Source organism: Chanodichthys erythropterus, chromosome 2 (genome assembly GCF_024489055.1).
Source record: "Chanodichthys erythropterus isolate Z2021 chromosome 2, ASM2448905v1, whole genome shotgun sequence".
NCBI classification, from domain to species: domain Eukaryota; kingdom Metazoa; phylum Chordata; class Actinopteri; order Cypriniformes; family Xenocyprididae; genus Chanodichthys; species Chanodichthys erythropterus.
This window is the reverse complement of record NC_090222.1, coordinates 37299214-37318332: the sequence shown is the minus strand read 5'-3', so window position 1 is coordinate 37318332 and position 19119 is coordinate 37299214. Positions and strand designations below refer to the sequence as shown.

Sequence of the window (19119 nt, the reverse complement as noted above, 5' to 3'; positions counted from 1 at the left end):
CTGAAACTGACATTTGGACCTTCAACCCGTTGGTAACTGTTGAAGTCCACTATATGGAGAAAAATCCTGGAATGTTTTCCTCAAAAACATTAATTTCAAGAAATACATGAACATCTTGGATGACATGGGGGTGAATAAATTATCAGGAAATTTTAATTCTGAAGTGAACTAATCCTTTATAAGACTTTGTTTTTCAGGGGAAAAGGTATTTTATGATTACCAAGACTGCATTTATTTGATCAAAATACACTGACATTAAACAGTAATATTGTGAAATATTATAGCATTGCAATGATTTCTATGTGAATATATGGTAAAATGTAATTTATTTCTGTGATCAAAGCTGAATTTTCAGCATCATTACTCCAGTCTTCAGAGTCACATGATCCTTCAGAAATCATTTCTGATTATTCTCAGTGCTTTAACCAGGATACTTTTTTCAGGCTTATTTAATGAAAAGAGACACTTTGCATAACCAGACCCACATGGATCTCTCACAGATTTCTATATCTATTTAGGATTTAATTGCCTAGAAGTTGAATGGGTTCAAGTCAAGGCTCTGCAATATTCTATCAAACTAAATAGTCTTAAAAAAAAAAAAAAGAAAAAAAAAAAGATTGGGTCAGCTGCCACTACATTTAGGCGGGCATTACCCCACAAATGGTGCTAGCGAACTCTGGGTTGTTCAAACAGAAGGGAAAAATGCCACAACGTCAATGATTAAACTCCTAGGAGAATATAAATACTGGACTGGAATGAACTCCTCCTCACATTGTGTTGAGCTTCTCAAAGCGGTCCAAGGCTCTTGCCCGATCAGATCAGATCAGCAGCAGACATGGCCTTCAGCGGAACATGGCAGGTGTACGTTCAGGAGAACTACGAGGAGTTTCTTAGAGCTATTTGTGAGTTTTTACGTCCCATTTACCAGAACATGATTAGAGTTGCAATTCCCAAAAGCATCGCATGGTGGCAGCGGTTTCCACAATCAGCTTGTTTCCGCCACGAATAAAAAATAAAAAAGGTAATTGCGACTTTTTATCTCACAATTCTGACTTTTCTTTTCGCAAGCGGTATTTTATATCTCACAATCCAATTGTGAGAATTCCGAGAAATAAAGTCAGAATAGGTATCGGTCTTTGTCAGGTGACGTCACACTCGTGAAAACCGAAGTGCATTATGGGTGTCGTCGCCATTTCTGAGGTATCCAAACAATCTCTGTATCAGTGCAGAGTTGTTTCTTCTTTGGCTACTTTTCATTGTAAAAATGGCACACTTTTGTTGTGTGAAAAGCTGCAATAATATGTCCCACGATAGAAAATGTCAAAAACTTTACTACGAGATTAGATTTAGTCGGTTTCCTACTTGAAAAAAGGCTGTACGGAGAGTATGTAACGTTAGAGGCAATAACAGAGGCGCCGGATCGCACGGGTTGCCGCGGTGAGACGCAAAACATCACTTTCGTCAAGATATCTCCATTCAAGTATGTTTGCTTTCTACATTTCACAAAGGTAAGTTAGAGGTTTCTGTTTTCTAAAGTAGAAAACGTTATAGCAACGCATTGTTTTGGATTGTATGTGCTATGAAACAAGTCAATTTAAACTGAATCCCTTTACTTGAATATGTCTACATTTTATTTTTCTTAATTTTGCTACAGCATTTTTATACTTAAGGTACGACATTTTTGCTCTGTATCTATATACTGATTCTAATTTTCTGACTACTTTTTACAGCTGTGGTCTGTGGACCTTTTCATTTCATTGCAGATCAGCCTGCTTAAAGATTATGGAGACTGACCCCAACTGGACACCATCCCTCCCTACATTAAGGCCACATCAGCATTAAACACAGGCTGTGTCTCAATCAGCTCCCTAGTTCATTAGTTAGGGCACTGATCAGGACAGTCTCAGTCACAAAATTTGTATACACAATATACTGATTCAAGAGCTCAGAGCTGATTGAGATGCACACACAGACACTAAGGAAAAACAATCCAGTCAGCTACTTGGGTAAAGTTGGTTTTATATTTGCACATTCAGACTTCTGATAAATTCAGACTTTCCAATAAATATGCAATAAATTAATGTTTGCGAATTTTAAGCAGCGACATGATATTGACGACCAACGATTGTCAACTTATAACATTTTTCACAGTCGATCAAAATAGGCAAGTATTGTTTAATGGCATATTTACTTGTGAATGTCCACTGAATGTCCAATGTAGTGTGATTAACAAGGCTATTGAATACGGATGTGCGAATATAAAACCAACTTTACCCAAGTCAGTCAGCTGACACTATGGTCCATCAGGCTGGAGAAAGTGATCATCTTCACACTGAGAAGATGCAGGAGGCTGGAGGAGATGGTGATCTGCATGTGCAGAAGTAAACCGACTTGATATGTACAGGATGTCTGATGTTTGTTTTGGAGATGATGTTAATGTACTATACGGGTCTGCCAAACCTGGGAACCTTTATGGCGTTACAATTTTTTTTTTTTTTTTTTTTTTGTGCCTCTGATTCCAGACGCAACAAATACAAATTTCAAATGCTTCTGTGAACCTTAATATACCTCAGATTTGGTCTGCCTGCACAACACTTCTAATGTTTCCCCTGAGACGGTATACAGAACATTCAATGAAACTGTGTCATATCTATGCAAACCTGAAGCTTTCAGCTGTATGGGCATACAGAGATGATTTGCACAGAAATATGTCTCCTTTGTTTAAATACAGAGTAGCAGAGATTACTGACTGTTTTGAGATTTTCACAGAGAAACCATCCAATCAGCGCATGTTTGAATCTTTTGTAGAATTGTAGTGTAAAAATGTGCTGATGCTTTATCCAGTCTTGCATGAACAATAAAGCATGTATAATTAAATTTTTCAGGGTGATTTGTAGATTTATGTTATATGCACTTATAGTATTAACAGGATAATTAATAATATACACAATCTGTAAATCAGATATTTAACTTGCATGACATATCTTTGTTTTTATTATTATTAAGGCCTTTGGACAAAAAAAAGAAAAAAAAAAGACTCATAATGTCATTGACCCAGACAACACAGAGGTAGGTCTAAAAGGTATACTATATCAGAATGTACTGTAATAAAATACACTATTAAATTCTACATACATCTCTGATGATGCCTTGTTTATTGGAACAATGTTTATTGTGTTATACATTGGTTTATGTACTTAATGCAATAAAGGAAAAAAAATGCATGAAAAAAAGGGTAGTATTAGTTCAAAATTCTTCCTGATAATACTAAACCATCCTTAATCATGCACTTGTTATATAGTTAACACGACATCATTATCGTTACTATACTGTGTTATCGCAGTCCTTCCTTCAGAACATAAATAAATCCTGCACCCATTAGTGAAATATCTGTGATCTTCGAGGGATTGATAGTTTTTAAATTGTTCACTATGCGTTTATGCCATAAACAAGACAGTTAACAATATTTAAGTATGATGATTTAGGTAGCAATGCGGGGTCAGTAGCACTCCAACTTACTGCAGTCAGCTCGTACAGATCTATGTTATGAATGGATGAAAAATTCTCCAAATAACGGTCCCTGGCATCTTTGGTGAGTTTATCGCGATATGAAATTTTAACTTTGTTCTTGTGCTTCTTCATATTTGCGAGTTATTTGCTTGTTATCTCAACTCGTGTAATCTCTTTCATTCTCACAGTCAGCAGGGATACCACAAATATGGCGCCGCGGTGACGTCACACACAACAAAATCACGTGTCTGACAAAGACCGATAGGTTAAACTTGGAATTTCGCGTTTATAACTCGGAATTCTTCCCTTTTTTCTCAGAGTTGCGAGTTAGCTATAAAGAATGAATTTTTATTAAATTAAATTTTGAGGTAAAAAGTCGCAATTACCTTTTTTTACTTTATTTTTATTCCGTGGTGAAAACAAGCTTCCATATTTGAACCATATGTGGGATGGAATATCTGAAATTATTTCATTAAAATAGTCTTTGTCGTGATCAGGTCAGTATCTGTGTGTTTCTGTTCCTTCAGCTCTGCCAGAAGACATTATTAAACTGGCTAAGGATGTTAAACCAGTGACAGAAATCCAACAAAACGGCAACAACTTCACCATCACATCCAAGACTCCTGGGAAAACCGTCACTAACTCCTTCACCATCGGCAAGGAAGCTGAAATCACCACCATGGACGGCAAGAAGCTCAAGGTAGAATATGTAGCCTATAATTTATGCCTTTAATGATGTCGATCTGTTCAGGGAGAGTTGATATCGTGTACAGGAGCTCAGTTTCTCGATAGATCAAGGTATTTTCTTAATTCTCAACTAAAAAAGTACAAAGATTAACCTGCACCAGGGAATTATTTATAATACGACCAGGAATATGTACTGTATTAAGTATAAAGATCAATTTTAATTTAATAATCTTGTAGTAGATGGTGGTTTATATGAGGGGGGGGATTCAAGTTAACAATTAAATGATTGTACTATATTTTAGTTTGATATTTAATATTTTGTATTTTTAGGAGATTTTATGGTAGGCTACTAAATAAATTCTAATCCATTTATTCACTTTTTAAAGGTGCAGTGTACATTTTTAGCGGCCTCTAGCGGTGAGGTTGCTACGGTAACCAACACAGGACAAAGATGACGTCGTCTGAGAGTTGGCAGTCAAACGCGCTCTGTAGAGTAGTTTGTCTGTTTAGGGCAAAGAACTTACAATGGCAAGAAGCGAAACTCAATAGAACGTTATAATACACCACCGGCGCCCAGCAGCAGCCCTGCTTTTCCGCCATTTTGGGGTGAAAAAGCGAGTCGCAGTCCACTAGTTTCTATGGCAATATCTGCTGCTTTGTTAAAAAAGCGTACATTAAAGCTGAAATCCAACCTGAATGATGACAACACAGAATAAAATACCATCACTAGTGATCATCAAATCCTTTTAACAGTTTATTTTACACACTTTGTGTTTAAGTCTTCCACTTTTTTACAAAAAAAACCTTTGCTCTTTCGAAACCCAGTCAGTTTGGGTTAAAATTCTTTAAAAGGCTTATAAACACTGAATTATTACTATTATATGAAATTAAATTACGAAGAATTGGGAATGTAGGACAATAAATATATAACAAAATATTACAGCTTGACAGTAAACTGTTTTATATTTATATTAATGTCCATTAAAGCAAGGCTATGTAAACAAAAAAACACAGCCACTGTGTCCAAAAGTGGGAATTATGGAATAACAGTGCATCATGTTCTATAAAAGCATGTTTGTAGCTTAATCCAGGGGATTAAAATGGTTGGTTTCCACAACTGGTAAAATAAAACATATAAGACAATACAACATTTACTGTAGGTGTCGTAAAATTTACTGAATTTGAGAAATGTTCTATTGCGTTCCTGATTTGGCTGTGAGATTCGCCAATTTTGGGTGCGTAAAATGTGATGGATTCTGTTGTCCAGTTGTTATTTTCACCCCAAAATGGCTGCTGCGCTACTGAAGCGCCACCTAGCTGTACTCTAAGGCTGCGTCCGAAAACCTAGGTAGCTGTCTTGCTGCCTCGCTGTCTTATAAGAGAATGACTTGTACAAAACTGTGCCTAACAGTTTAATGATCTACAACAATATAGCGCGAGCTTTGGTGAGAACTAAACAAATATTTAATTATTACAGTAGTAATTTCTCGATAGAAATATCAAAATTGAGATATGTTGGTCAAAATCGTACATTTATACACAAACCGAACAGCAAACGCAACTTTCGGAGGCCATCGTTTTTTTTTCTAGCTCAACTGTCACAGAATGAAAAGCACAGGATTGTGGGATATCAAAGGTAGCTAAGGATACATCCATGCTTCGTTCAAAAATCGATCTGAGGAAGGTATCTCATGAGACAGGAAAGTGAAGCTAACGTTGGATTCGGACATGCCTTGATGCCTTGAAATGTGTCCTCAGAAGGCAGCATTTTCCAGTTTTCGGACGCAGCCTAATATTCTGCTGTGTTTCTTTCTTCCAGTGCATTGTCAAACTGGAGGGAGGGAAGCTGGTCTGTCAGACGGATCGATTCTCTCACATTCAGGAGCTCAAGGGAGGAGAGATGGTTGAGGTTTGTACTGGTGATCAAGGGTGCATATTGCTCACAACTGTCTACATCTGTAAAATATGACCATTGGTAATATTTTCTATTTTCTCCGGCTATTTATTTTCCAGACCCTGACAGTAGGAGGAACCACCATGATCAGGAAGAGCAAAAAGATCTGAAGATTTTGATTTAAATAAAGCTCTGATTTATCATAATAGTGTGAGTTTGTTGTGTTTTGGTACATTGCATCATTCACAAAAACATTTTTAATAAAACCAGCTTTCAATAACACAGTTCCTGGAATGGGATACTGTTTTTTTGAATGTGCTTTATTTTTGAAAATCAGTTTTTGTTTTTGCAAACTTTAAAGTGTTGATTAAGTATAAAAATACTGAACATTTCCACTGTTATTGTACAGAAATAGAAGATATAATTCATTGAACACACATTGACATTAATGTTGTGATATGTTTTCACATTCTTTGGTTTAAGTTGTCACAATATAAATCTGCTAATAAATATTCCATAAGTCTTTTCAGACAAGTTTGAACAATAAAACAATTATAAAATTAAAATAAAAGAAAAAAAAAACGTTTACAGAGCTTTCTGTACATACATTTTATTGGTTTTAAAAATGTACAAAAAACAGCTGGATAAATAAACAAATAAAAAACATTAAACAAAGTAACAACATTTTTTAAAAATGTTACAGCTTTCTTATTTTTTCATACTTAATGTTGTTTGTAGGTATTTTTGGACATCTGTCTTCAAAACAAAGACTCGTTTATTATTATTCAATTATTAATATTATTAGAAAATTAAATATATAAAAAAATTATATATATATATATATATATATATATATATATATATATATATATATATATATATATATATATATATATATATATGTTCTCTTTCTTGCTTGACGCGGCTGTGACGTCATGTCGAGCTGGGTGCGCATGCGCGTCGCTGTGCTCGTGCCTTGTGTTGCGTACGTGTGCACATCGAGCGGGACTGCGGCCTGTGATCGCTTGTGTCAGGGGACCTGGAGGTTGCAGTTTTTTTATTATGGCGAGATACATGCGACCTCCAAACACTTCTCTGTTCATCAGAAACATCTCCGATGACAGCAGGTTAGTGCGCATGAGCACTAGTTACAGCAGCAGTTTGTGTGCTGCGCGAGAGCTGCTTTTGCATCGTTAAAATCTCACTTAACTGTAATATGTGTCATCTGCATGAATATACATCTTGGTTAGACACTAATTTTAAAGTTCAATCCATAAACTGGTGTACTAGGGAGTGGGCTATATTTTGCCCAAGGGTTAGGGCAAAGCATACTTCCTACTAATCAGTTAAGATGGATTAAAGGCTAAATGAAAACATAATTGATTTATTCATTTTATATGTTGAATGTTTTTAGTGTAATATTTGCAGCAGGATTTGAAACAGGATCGGGTTTCTTCCCACTAAGGCTGTTATTAGACGCATGCATATTAATAAGACTAACGTTACATGCATAATGAGGGACATGAAGCTTCTACATTTAAAAACAAACAAACTTACTGCTTAAGCATTAAATCACACTAGTGTGATAAATTGTACAGAATATTTAAAAATTGTATTCAATATTGCCTAAATTTCACACAAATAATGCTTCTTTTTTTTTTTTTTGATAAATTGATGTGCATAAGCTCAGATAAATGAGGTCTACTATCAGTCAGATCCAAAAAGAAATACAAAACCTGTGCTTATTGAAAGAAAACAAGTTTGAATCCAATCTTTGGTGATAATATAGAGTAATGAGAGATTTATTAGCATTTTTTGTAGACCAGGAACACCACAAATCTAACAAGATGGGATAAAAATCACAAATAATTAGGGATGCACGATATATCGGCCACAATATCGGTATCGACCGATACATGTTAATTTTTAATGTTATCGTTACCAGCCCATCAAGAAAATTTGACCGATATATTAAAGCCGATAAATAACTGATTGTTTTCTTCCAGCTGAGACACTGTTCACCATGATGGTTTTGAATTGCTTGAAATACGATTGAAAACACTTAAAAAACTAAAATACAATTAAAGGGTTATTTCACCCAAAAATGAAAATTCTATAATTAATTACTCACGCTCATGTCGTTCTACACCCGTAAGACCTTCGTTAATCTTCGGAAAGCAAATTAAGATATTTTGCCTTCATAGGGAGCAATGACATTTCCTCTCTCAAGATCCATTAATGTACTAAAAACATATTTAAATCAGTTCATGTGAGTACAGTGTTTCAATATTAATATTATAAAGTGACGAGAATATTTTTGGTGCGACAAAAAAACAAAATAACGACTTATTTAGTGATGGCCGATTTCAAAACACTGCTTCAGGAAGCTTTGGAGCGTTATGAATCAGTGTGTCGAATCAGTGGTTCGGAGCGCCAAAGTCACGTGATTTCAGCCGTTTGACACGCGATCTGAATAATGATTCGACACAAAAGAATTATAACGCTCAGAAGCTTCCTGAAGCAGTGTTTTGAAATAGACCATCACTAAATAAGTCGTTATTTTGTTTTTTTGTCGCACCAAAAATATTCTCGTCGCTTTATAATATTAATATTGAACCACTGTACTCACATGAACTGATTTAAATATGTTTTTAGTACCTTTATGGATCTTGAGAGAGGACGTGTCATTGCTCCCTATGAAGGCCTCACGGAGTCATCGGATTTCAACTAAAATATCTTAATTTGTGTTCTGAAGATTAACAAAGGTCTTACGGGTGTGGAACATTTTTGGGTGAACTAACCCTAAAGGGTACAACATATAGTGCAAGTCTGTCATATAGGCTACATAAAAATTTGGATTTAAATGTAGTTTAATATATAAAAATTTTGTCCGAAATTCAGCCAATTATATCGGTTATCGGCTTTCAAATATAAAGAATGATCATATCGGCCAAAATTTTAATATCGGTGCATCCCTACAAAAAATTACAAAACAAAATTGAGGATATAGTTGTCAGTAAGTTTTAGTCCAATGCGATAACGTTAACTAGCAATTTTTGGAAAAAGGAAAATCCTCTCCGGGTCAAAATGAGTCTGTTATAAGATGCTTTTATTTTCACTGATTGCATATGATGACTATTGTATCTTTAACCTAGTATTAGATTGAAATGTTTCAACTAAACGATTTCTCACCCAGTATTATTATATTCTATTATAATGTTTAGTAGGGCTGCACGATTTATCGTGATTAAACCGCACACGATTTGGCAAAGGCTTTGATTATTTTATGCGCAGCTTGTCAGAGCTGTACGGCTCTGTGATCAGTAGTAAATGAAAGCCAGAGGGCGCTCTTGTGCAGAAACTCCAAATATGCCCTGCCGCAGAAGAAGATAACATGCGTCATATCACTGAATAAACATAAGATTGAAACGCTTTTATTGATTAAACATGACTAATAAACACACGAATGCCTTATTCTGTGTAAGAAGTCACATCATCTCACAGAAGGATGCTTGACTGTCGTTATGAAGTGAGTTTGGAGTAAAAACATGTTATTAAATGTTGCCTTTTGTTGGACAAGATGTTAATATATGATTCTCATGTCTGTAAAAATGTTTGACGCGTGTTGCTTTTTCAAATGCACATTAAAAGTGACTCAAACTCGCAATGCTTTCAGATTGATTAGCATTTGCGCATTAAAAATAATCGCGTTTAAGTTCAATGTTAGTTTTTCATATTGTGCGATAAATCGTGCAGCCCTAATATTTAATAAAAAATTTAAATTGTTTTACTTTTATATTTTAATTTTTAATATATTATGTGCTTTTGTCATTTTTATTAGGTTTTTTATATTACTATTTATTTTTATTTTATTTTAACTTTAACTCAGTTAACAAAATGTTTTTAATAGTTTCAAACTGTACGTCATAATATAAACCTAAGCCTGAGACTGGAGGGAGATTCGATTTACATCATTTGCAAATTTAGGTAGTTTAGATTTTCACCATGAATTCTGCAAATAAGCATGATTTGTGTTGACACTCACTTGTTGCTTCTACAAAAGCAAACATCAGAGCTTCAGTAGTGCTTCAATGGCAGCTTATGTCACGTTATTATCCTCAAAGCACTCTGGGAGAGGCTCTCAGACAGACAAATGAATGTCCTGTCATTTCATGGTACTTTAGGCCAGAGGATTTGCGTCGTGAGTTTGGTCGTTACGGACCTATAGTAGATGTCTACATTCCTGTTGACTTCTATTCACGGCGACCAAGAGGATTTGCATACGTACAATATCCTTTGTAGGCAAATGTGTAAAAGAAAGAAAATATTTTTTAACTTTTAAAGGGATGGTTCACCAAAAAATAAACAATCTGTCATCATTTACTCACTTTTCTTCTGTGGAACACAAAAAGAGAAATTAAGCTGAATGTCCAAGCTGTATAATGAAAGTGAATGAGGACATAAAGGATTAGTTCAGTCAAATTACTTAATTCAAAAACAAATTACGGTCCAAATGTAAGTTTCAGTGCAGAATTAAAAAAACTCTATATGATCCCTGATGAGGAATAAGAGTCTTATCTAGTGAAACCATCAGTAATTTTCTAAAAAAAATAAATAAATTATTAGGGCTGTACTAGAATAATCGAATATTCGTTCGGTGGTGTGGCATTCGATTTTCATTTTTGAGATTCGAATATTCTTTTTTTTCAATTAATTTATTCTTATTCAACTGTTTATAAGCTTGCTACCATGTTCTTTATTTATTACAGTTCATTGAAATCACTGTGTGTTACTAATTTAATTTCTGTTTTGGTATTCATTTGTTTTAAAGAAATGTTCGTTATTAATACCTTATTAAAGTTCTTGCTCTCAACAGACTTTGTGTTTTGTATCACTTGTGCACTGTCCGTTTTCGGAGCATAAACCTGCCCGTGTAATGCATACCGGAAACTGTTCTATTTAAAAGATTATTAAATGTTTATTAATATTTAAAGAATGTGTGCCACCTGATCATATTGCACCAAATGCAACACTGCACTCCACTGGGTCTGCCGCAACATATTTACGATGCCGAAGAGTGAAACGTGAAGTCGTGAAAGATGATACAAATGCAAACCGACACTATTATTATATATTTAGCCCCACCCACCGAAGCTTCGAATATTCGATATTGATTGCCACCTAAGCTTCGAAGCTCAAAAAATGGCATTCGAAACAGCCCTATAAATTATATGCTTTTTAACCACAAATGCTCATCTTGCACTGCTCTACGATGCACCACGCATTACGTAATCATGTTGGAAAGGTCACGCTTGATGTAGATGGAAGTACTGATCCAGTGTTTACAAAGTGATCATGCAAAGACTAAGTCAAACGCCCTTTACAAAAAAAAGGTAAAACAACGATGTCGGACAATTTTGAAGTTGGAGGAGAAGACGAGATGATGAAAATGAGTTTTTCGCCCTACTGTGGTACGTCCGCCTACGTCACGCGTGACCTTTCCAATGTGATTACGTAATGTGTGGCACATCACAGAGCAGTGCAAGATGAGCATTTGTGTTTAACAAGTGCATAAATTTAATTTTTTTTAGAAAATGACCGATCGTTTCTCTAGATAAGACTCCTATTCCTCGTCTGGGATCGTGTAGAGCAGTGGTTCTCAACTGGTTTGGCCATGTATGTATGTATGTGTATATATATATATATATATATATATATATATATATATATATATATATATATATATATATATATATATATATATATATATATATATATATATATATATATATATATAATATATAAAAAAAAAACAAGCAAATTTACTTCATAAAAATAGGTTGACTTCACTTTACTTAGGGTGCGTTCACACTTGTCATGTTTGGTTCGATTAAAACGAACCCTGGTGCGATTGCTTGGTTAGTGCGGTTCATTTTGAACTTATGTGAACGCTGCCATCCAAACCCTGGTGCGCACCAAACAAGCGGACCGAAACCGCTGAAAAGATGGGTCTCGGTCTGCTTACAAACGAACTCTGGTGCGGTTCGAATGATATATGAACGCAACACGGACCAAAGACATGTAACCGAACCAAAAACAGGAAGACGAGACCATAAAAAGCACAGAATCCTCACGCATGTTGGTTTTTCTCGTCATAGTCGTGAGTTTGCCCATCACAGGCATCAGACGCGCGTCTCCATGCAGCAGATCATTTGTGTGTGTGACGGATGGATTCCCGCCGGTGTTTTGACTACTTTACACATTTTATAAGCTCTTCACGAGTTCCCAGCTGGCCAAAATACCATCACATGCAGGCTACGCACCGCTACACACACAACGAGCGCATTTATCTCAGCACACAGCACTGTTTTGGATGTTCGGTAAGTTCCGTCTCAAAATAGGCAATACGTCATAAAATCAGACCAATCACGTTGTGAATGTATCCCTATGCCTTAAGGTTCGGTATCTTTTGGTTCAGTGATAAAATTGCCAATGTGAACGCTAGGACTAAATGTTTTTTTTTTTTTCTCCTTTGGTCTGGACCAAATGAACCAAACGAACTGAACTACAAGTGTGAACGCAAAAAGTGGTCATGAACTGCATTGTTTTATAATGTTTCCTGGGGTGCACTTATAATGTTAGTATGCTTTTTACATCCAAAATTATCATAATTTAGAAATAAAAGGCATTTTTCCTACCCTAATTTTATCCCTCTGATTTGAACGCTCTGTTTTAAGGGGCGTGTCTGCTGTGAGACTTCAGTGTAAACGCCCAGTGCTGTGATTGGCTGACATCTTTGCATATGAAATAGCTCAGTATTACTCTCTCTTTTAGCACGATTTTACTATTACAGCTCTGAAGGTAAACGAATCATGAAAAGTGTTGATTATAGCATTACATGTAGATCTATGGCATTATATTTAGATCGTGGCATGAAAGGTTGCAGTGATGAACATTGTAGTCGATCACAGACATTTTGTTGAGATCATGAAAGCAGTGATCTCGTCAATTTCTGCACACTAACGAATGCTTTCATCATAACTAACAGCGCAAAAACGTTATAACTAAGAGATTTGTTGAATAAAATGTGGGTTTTGCACGTCAGTTATGATAAACTCACACTGTTTGATTGACAGCTCCAACAATTGCAAAGGGAGCTTTATTTGATTGCTTTCTTTATATAATTTAATCACTGTTTAAATAACAGATTATTTTCATCCTACTAAGAGAAACAATGCAAGTTGATGTTTAGTCATGGGTTTGATTTACTGACACACATACAAAGATCATCTGACTGTACATGAATCATTAATATCAGATCAGGCATTAGAATGAACACAGTTACTGACATGTTGTTGCATTACTGTCTCGATCTGGTTTAGCTCCACAAAGGCCTATGTTACTTAGGCTACCTATTCTATTGCATGTCATGCGCAAATCAGTGGGCGGGGCTAAACAGGCAGTAATGAAGTAGGCGTTGATCTTCTTCTGCGGAGGCGGTGCTTGCTGCCCTTTGACGTCATAGATCCCCACTTTGAAAATCCTGTCGTTTGCTGGGTCTGGTGTCAATAAAAGCTTTTATTGGACTAACAATACTGTCTGTTCAAACGTTTTGCCTTTATATGTTTCCCAAAATATCTCTAATAATATCCAGCCCTTTATACAATATAGCAGTTATCCAAAAATAAACTGATTTGGAACATTACACTTGCTTCTGGAACTATTTTCCACATTTTTTTCTCCAACTTGCGCTCAATATCCTCATCCAGTGTTATTATATTGTATTATAATGTATTTCTTTCCTTCTTGGAACACAAAAAGAGATATTAAGCTGCACTTTTCCATATAATGAAAGTGAATATGGACTGCTGAACAGGTCCATTCCCAATTCACTTGTGCATTATATTGGAATATATATCCTTCTGAAGAACTGATGTTATACGTTTATGATGTTTTTGTCTTTTTTCTGAGCTCAAGTTCCCATTCACTTTCATTGTATGTGAAGAATGATGACAGATTTGTAATGTTTGGGTGTGATATCCCTTAAAAGCTTGACTGTGAATGGCCGTGAACATGTCAGATGTTTGTCTCCTAACTGATATTTCCTCTGTTGTTGTCTCAGAAAATGTAAAGACATACAGTTCTGGAGACCTTCACTACAAAGAATATTTAAAAGGGCCGATGTAGAGTTAGATTCAAGACAAAGAAAATAAAGAGAAAGTTAAAGCTTGAAGATTCAAAGGGGACCAAAATTGGAGTCAAGGCCTCGGTCTGACCAAAGAAAGAGGAAAAGACTAAAGGTTATTGGGCAAAGACATCCCCAAGTCCTTCTCGGAGGTGGTTAAAGACAATAAAGGTCAAGCTGAAGGTCAAAGGTCAAGCATGTTAAAGGTAACCTGTTTTAATGTTGTATCCTACCATTACAGAGCACATGATTTCTGTACGTAATCAAAGGCAGTTTTCCAATCCATAATTTCCCTCCCTTTGATTCGCCTACAGATGCATATATTGGTGTTTCTTGAACTACGGGCACTAACTTAATCGTCACATTCACACTAGTTTTTAATTGTTTATGATATCTAATGTCTTTCCAGATCATCTTTTCCAGCTTATCATGTTAGGAATAAAATGGCACAAAAAATAAATACCATTACATTTTCACATCTTTTTTGCATCATTTGATTGGAAATGACACCTTAAAAATATTCATGTCATGTACTGTGAAAGTGCCTGAAGTTGGAGAACTTTGTGAATTTCTTTCATAATTTCAGAGTCATTTCATCAACACATTCCCCTGTTGCCGTTTATCACAGTTAATTTTGTGTTTTGCTTTATAATCTTTCATACTTTTGGTGAATATCAAGATCGTGTTGGTGGAGAGTTCGGTGTCTGTCATATAAATGTTCATCAGACTCCTAAAAAATGCAAAGCCTTAACAGCAGATGCATGTTCGAGGACGTTCGCGACGCAGAGGACGCGCTGCACAACTTGGACAGGAAGTGGATCTGTGGACGGCAGATCGAGATCCAGTTCGCTCAAGGAGACAGGAAGAGTATGACACAGTGGTTGAAAATTAATATAAAGTTTGTTGAACTGCAGAGATTGGAATCTTCTTGTTTAAATGGATTTTATATTCATATAATGTTATATTAATAATTAATTTTATGCAATTGTTTTGTGTTGTGCAGCTCCCGGTCAGATGAAATCCAAAGAGAAACACTCTCCTCGCAGCGACTCGCGATACGACGACTACGACCGGGACGGGCGGCGCAGACGCTCCCGCAGCCGCAGTTACGGCAGAAGCAGATCTCGCAGTCCGTCCTACGATCGCCGCGCTCGCCGGTCAGGAAGCCCTAGAGAGTGAGAACAAACCCATACTAACCCTGTATAATTAAGAGTCTAGAACATACAAATAGAGAAAAACATACCGGATTATGTTCATTAGGGGATTATTTATCATTAGAGAATGTGCAAACATTTTTTTTTATTCAAAAATATATTTTTTAACATGCATAAGTTAAAGTTAAATAGGATTTTTATAATATTTCAATATTTTAACACTTTTAATTTTACAATTTATATATATATATATATATATATATATATATATATATATATTTTTTTTTTTTTGAACATATAAAAAGCCTATTTAACTTTAATTTATTTAAATTTATTTAATTAACTTTAGTTTATGTATATGATCAACAACATGTTTTTAATAATAAAAAATCTATATATTTTAATGCAAAAATGTGTGTATATAAAATAAATATATATATATATATATATATATATATATATATATATATATAATTGTATTTATTGTGTGTAAAATGTGTGTGTGTGTATATATATATATATATTTTTTTATTTTTTTTTTTTACATGTTTTTGAACATATAAAAAGCCTATTTAACTTTAATTAATTTATTTAATTAACTTTAGTTTATGCATATGATCAAAAACATGTTTTTAATAATAAAAAAAATATATATATATATATATAATGCAAAAATATATATATATATATATTTTAATGCAAAAATGTGTGTGTATGTGTGTATATATATATATATATATATATATATATATATATATATATTTTTTTTTTTTTTTTTTTTTTTTTTTTTGTATTTTATTTTTTTTTTTATTAAAAACGTGTGTGTATGTATGTGTATATATATATATATAAAAACATGTTTTTAATTAAAAAATAAATCTATATTATTTTATTTATTTTTATTAAAAATATGTTTTTGAACATATGCATAAACCACCCAGGTTAAAGTTAAATAGGCATTTTAAAATATATCAAACTTTTAACATTTTTAATTTTCAATGTAACTTCAACTTGGGTGGTTTATGGATAAGTTCAAAAATATATCTTTAATTTCTTTTAATGTAATTGTAAATTAAAAATGTTAAAAGTTTGATTTTAAAAAGCCAATTACATTAAAAGAATTTAAAAATCTATTTTTTAACTTATCCATAAACCACCTATGTTGAAGTTATATAGGCTTTCTTTGAATATTTCAAACTTTTAACATTTTTAGCTTCAGAATAATTTTTTTGTTTTCTTTTTGTTTTTCATTTTTATTTGAAAATAATTATTCAGGATTAAAAAATAGTGCTCTCCCCTAAAACATTTTTACATTGATCCTTTTATTTTTTAACAGCTCTCGGTCACACGGCAGACACCGGAGAAGCAGGAGTCGGGAGAATGACAGGTAAAGTTCCTGCTGAACCACAGTCCAGTGCATTAAAATCAAGCCTTAGACCTTACCTTCATGTGTTTCCCTTTTTTATACTCAAAAGTGAAAATGCATTGTGCCAAAATTAGTGCTTTAAACATGCATTAACTTCCTCTTTGGAAACAGACTGTAAATCAGAGTTTTCTGCTCAGACACAGGTCGCGTGAACACGGCCGCAGACGCCACCGCTCTGCCTCACATTCTCCTTCCCAGGACTCCAAATACAAGTCCAAGAGCCGGAGGTCTCATTCCAGATCGGCCAGCCCGGCCGTGGAAGACCTGCACCAGTCCATCGGCTCCCGTGAGGACGAACCCCGCGGCCGCTCGACTTCCCGTTCACCGTCTCGCTCTCGTTCGCGCTCCAGGTCCTGGGCCGGCCGCAAGTCTGGAGGCCGTTAGTGACCCTTCTGGTTTTAAATAAATACTGTATCATGTGCAGCTTTTCATTGACCCTTTGTGTTTAATCATGATGCCACAACAAATTGTTCTTGTTGTTCTTATCAGATCCCCAAAGAAATGATGCAAATTGTTTGAAAGTCCGTGTCAAAGGCAGTTTGAGATTGTTCTTTTGTAAGAAATGTGCCCATCGCTTTGATGCCAGTATAAAGATGGCTTTATTTTTATAGTCAGAAATTATCAAAACACCAGCTGTTTTTTTCCCTTGTTTGAACATCAGAAGATGCATGCAGACACTGTTAAAAAAAAGAAACGATTATAAAGACTTTGGCAATGGCTCTGAAAGGTCGCAGTGTTACGTTTTCTGTTGAAGTTTTTCTTAAGGTTATTAATGTATTTGAAACTAAATCTGTATTTTAGTTAAGTCTTGATTGTAGCATCTGTTTATATTAAAGACGTAGTATTTTTGTCATTGCTAAATAAACATGATTTAAATGTTTGAGTATTTTTTTCTTATACCTGCTTTTCACTGAAGTAGATGTGATTGAGTATAGCTCATGAGTGAAATAAAATTGTATTATGAAACATTTTATCAAATTATATAAAAATATTTACAAAATGTGATTCTTAAAATTCCTTTTCAGACAAATATAAACTAGCATGGTCATGATCAGGCCCTTGATTGTAGAAACAATGGCTGTCATTCACTATGTAGTACATATTTCTGTAAATAACTTTATTAAATTCATGCTCCGGTTTGAAAGAATCATTCCACAGATTTTCCTTCAAAAATGTATATATAATTTCAGTAACAACTTACGATAAGGTTTCCATTGTTAACAGTATTTCAACAGCAATTATTAATCTTAATTATTTCAACACCTGCTTACATATTTTTTAAAATCAAAATTTACATCTGTTAACCTTAATGCACTGAACCAACATGAACTATTGTGTGTGACAATAACAAAGGTTAACACTAATGCATTAGCAAATGAAATATGAGCAGTATTTTTTTTAGTGTTAACAAGACCTTATTGTATTGTAAAAATTTAAAATAGAAATTAGAAATCAAAATTCCATCTAACACTATCTGTATTTGTTAACGTGAAGTATACTTCTAAAGCATTTATTAATCTCAAAAATTAATGCATTTTTAAAATCAAAAGTTGTATCTGATCACAATGAAGTTTTTTTTAATATATCGCTCATCGCTAGTTAATGCATTAAAGGGGTCCTTGATTATGATTTCACTTTTTTTTTTTTTTTTTTTACTTTAGTGTGTAATGTTGCCGTTAGAGCATAAACATCTTCAAAGTTAAACGAGGGTCAATTCAACGCTGGATTTGCACAAAAGATGAACATGACGGCACATGCTAGTGGATGAGTTGAATCAACTCCCCAGCAACTACATAAATTTATCCACTAACCATTCAGAAACGTCTAAAAGTTGTAACTTCTTCCTGAGTCTCTCCATCAGTGTCGACTCCGGTTTGAACAATGTAAGGCTGAACACCGTTACTGACAATCCTCATTTTGGCTGCGTGAGATTCTCCAGCTTTGTTGTTGTTGAGCTGTTGAAGCTTCGCCCTCTTCTGGAAAGGCGGCGGGAACAGCAGCTCATTTGCATTTAAAGGGACACACACAAAAATGGCATGTTTTTGCTCACAGGCAAATGTTGAGCTGAAACTTCACAGAAACATTCTGGAGACACCAGAGACTTATATTACATCATCTGAAAAGGGGCACAATAGGTCCCCTTTAATTAACGTTAACTGGGCCCTTGTTTCAGTTACACCAATATTTTTGCGTTTATGGTCATTTTAGACTCCTCGCTCCTGGTAAAATCACAAACCCTCAACCTCAAGTAGCAGTTATGTCT

General features: G+C 34.6%; 2 protein-coding genes across 2 annotated transcripts; both read left to right on the top strand.

Moving 5' to 3' along the window:
* Positions 1-757: 757 nt before the first annotated feature.
* On the top strand, positions 758-6276 carry fabp10a (fatty acid binding protein 10a, liver basic). The gene is made up of 4 exons (XM_067397391.1): positions 758-902; positions 4038-4210; positions 6017-6106; positions 6211-6276. Exons 1-4 carry the CDS (start codon positions 836-838, stop codon positions 6259-6261), a joined length of 381 nt encoding a protein of 126 aa, XP_067253492.1. The 5' UTR covers positions 758-835; the 3' UTR covers positions 6262-6276.
* Positions 6277-7079: 803 nt separating this feature from the next.
* srsf10a (serine and arginine rich splicing factor 10a) lies at positions 7080-17706 on the top strand. The gene is made up of 6 exons (XM_067397377.1): positions 7080-7218; positions 10276-10389; positions 15034-15143; positions 15280-15451; positions 16767-16817; positions 16994-17706. The coding sequence occupies exons 1-6, from the start codon at positions 7154-7156 to the stop codon at positions 17238-17240; spliced, it is 759 nt and encodes a 252-aa protein (XP_067253478.1). The 5' UTR covers positions 7080-7153; the 3' UTR covers positions 17241-17706.
* Positions 17707-19119: the final 1413 nt, after the last annotated feature.

What these genes read in the sequence shown, in the direction of transcription:
- fabp10a (XM_067397391.1), top strand. Translation starts at nt 836, where the DNA reads ATGGCCTTCAGCGGAACATGGCAGGTGTACGTTCAGGAGAACTACGAG. An exon ending in TGGACGGCAAGAAGCTCAAG is followed by an intron (nt 4,211 to 6,016) that starts GTAGAATATGTA and finishes TCTTTCTTCCAG; the next exon opens with TGCATTGTCAAACTGGAGGG. An exon ending in AGGGAGGAGAGATGGTTGAG is followed by an intron (nt 6,107 to 6,210) that starts GTTTGTACTGGT and finishes TTTATTTTCCAG; the next exon opens with ACCCTGACAGTAGGAGGAAC.
- srsf10a (XM_067397377.1), top strand. Translation starts at nt 7,154, where the DNA reads ATGGCGAGATACATGCGACCTCCAAACACTTCTCTGTTCATCAGAAAC. An exon ending in AACATCTCCGATGACAGCAG is followed by an intron (nt 7,219 to 10,275) that starts GTTAGTGCGCAT and finishes ATGGTACTTTAG; the next exon opens with GCCAGAGGATTTGCGTCGTG. An exon ending in AGGAGTCGGGAGAATGACAG is followed by an intron (nt 16,818 to 16,993) that starts GTAAAGTTCCTG and finishes TTTTCTGCTCAG; the next exon opens with ACACAGGTCGCGTGAACACG.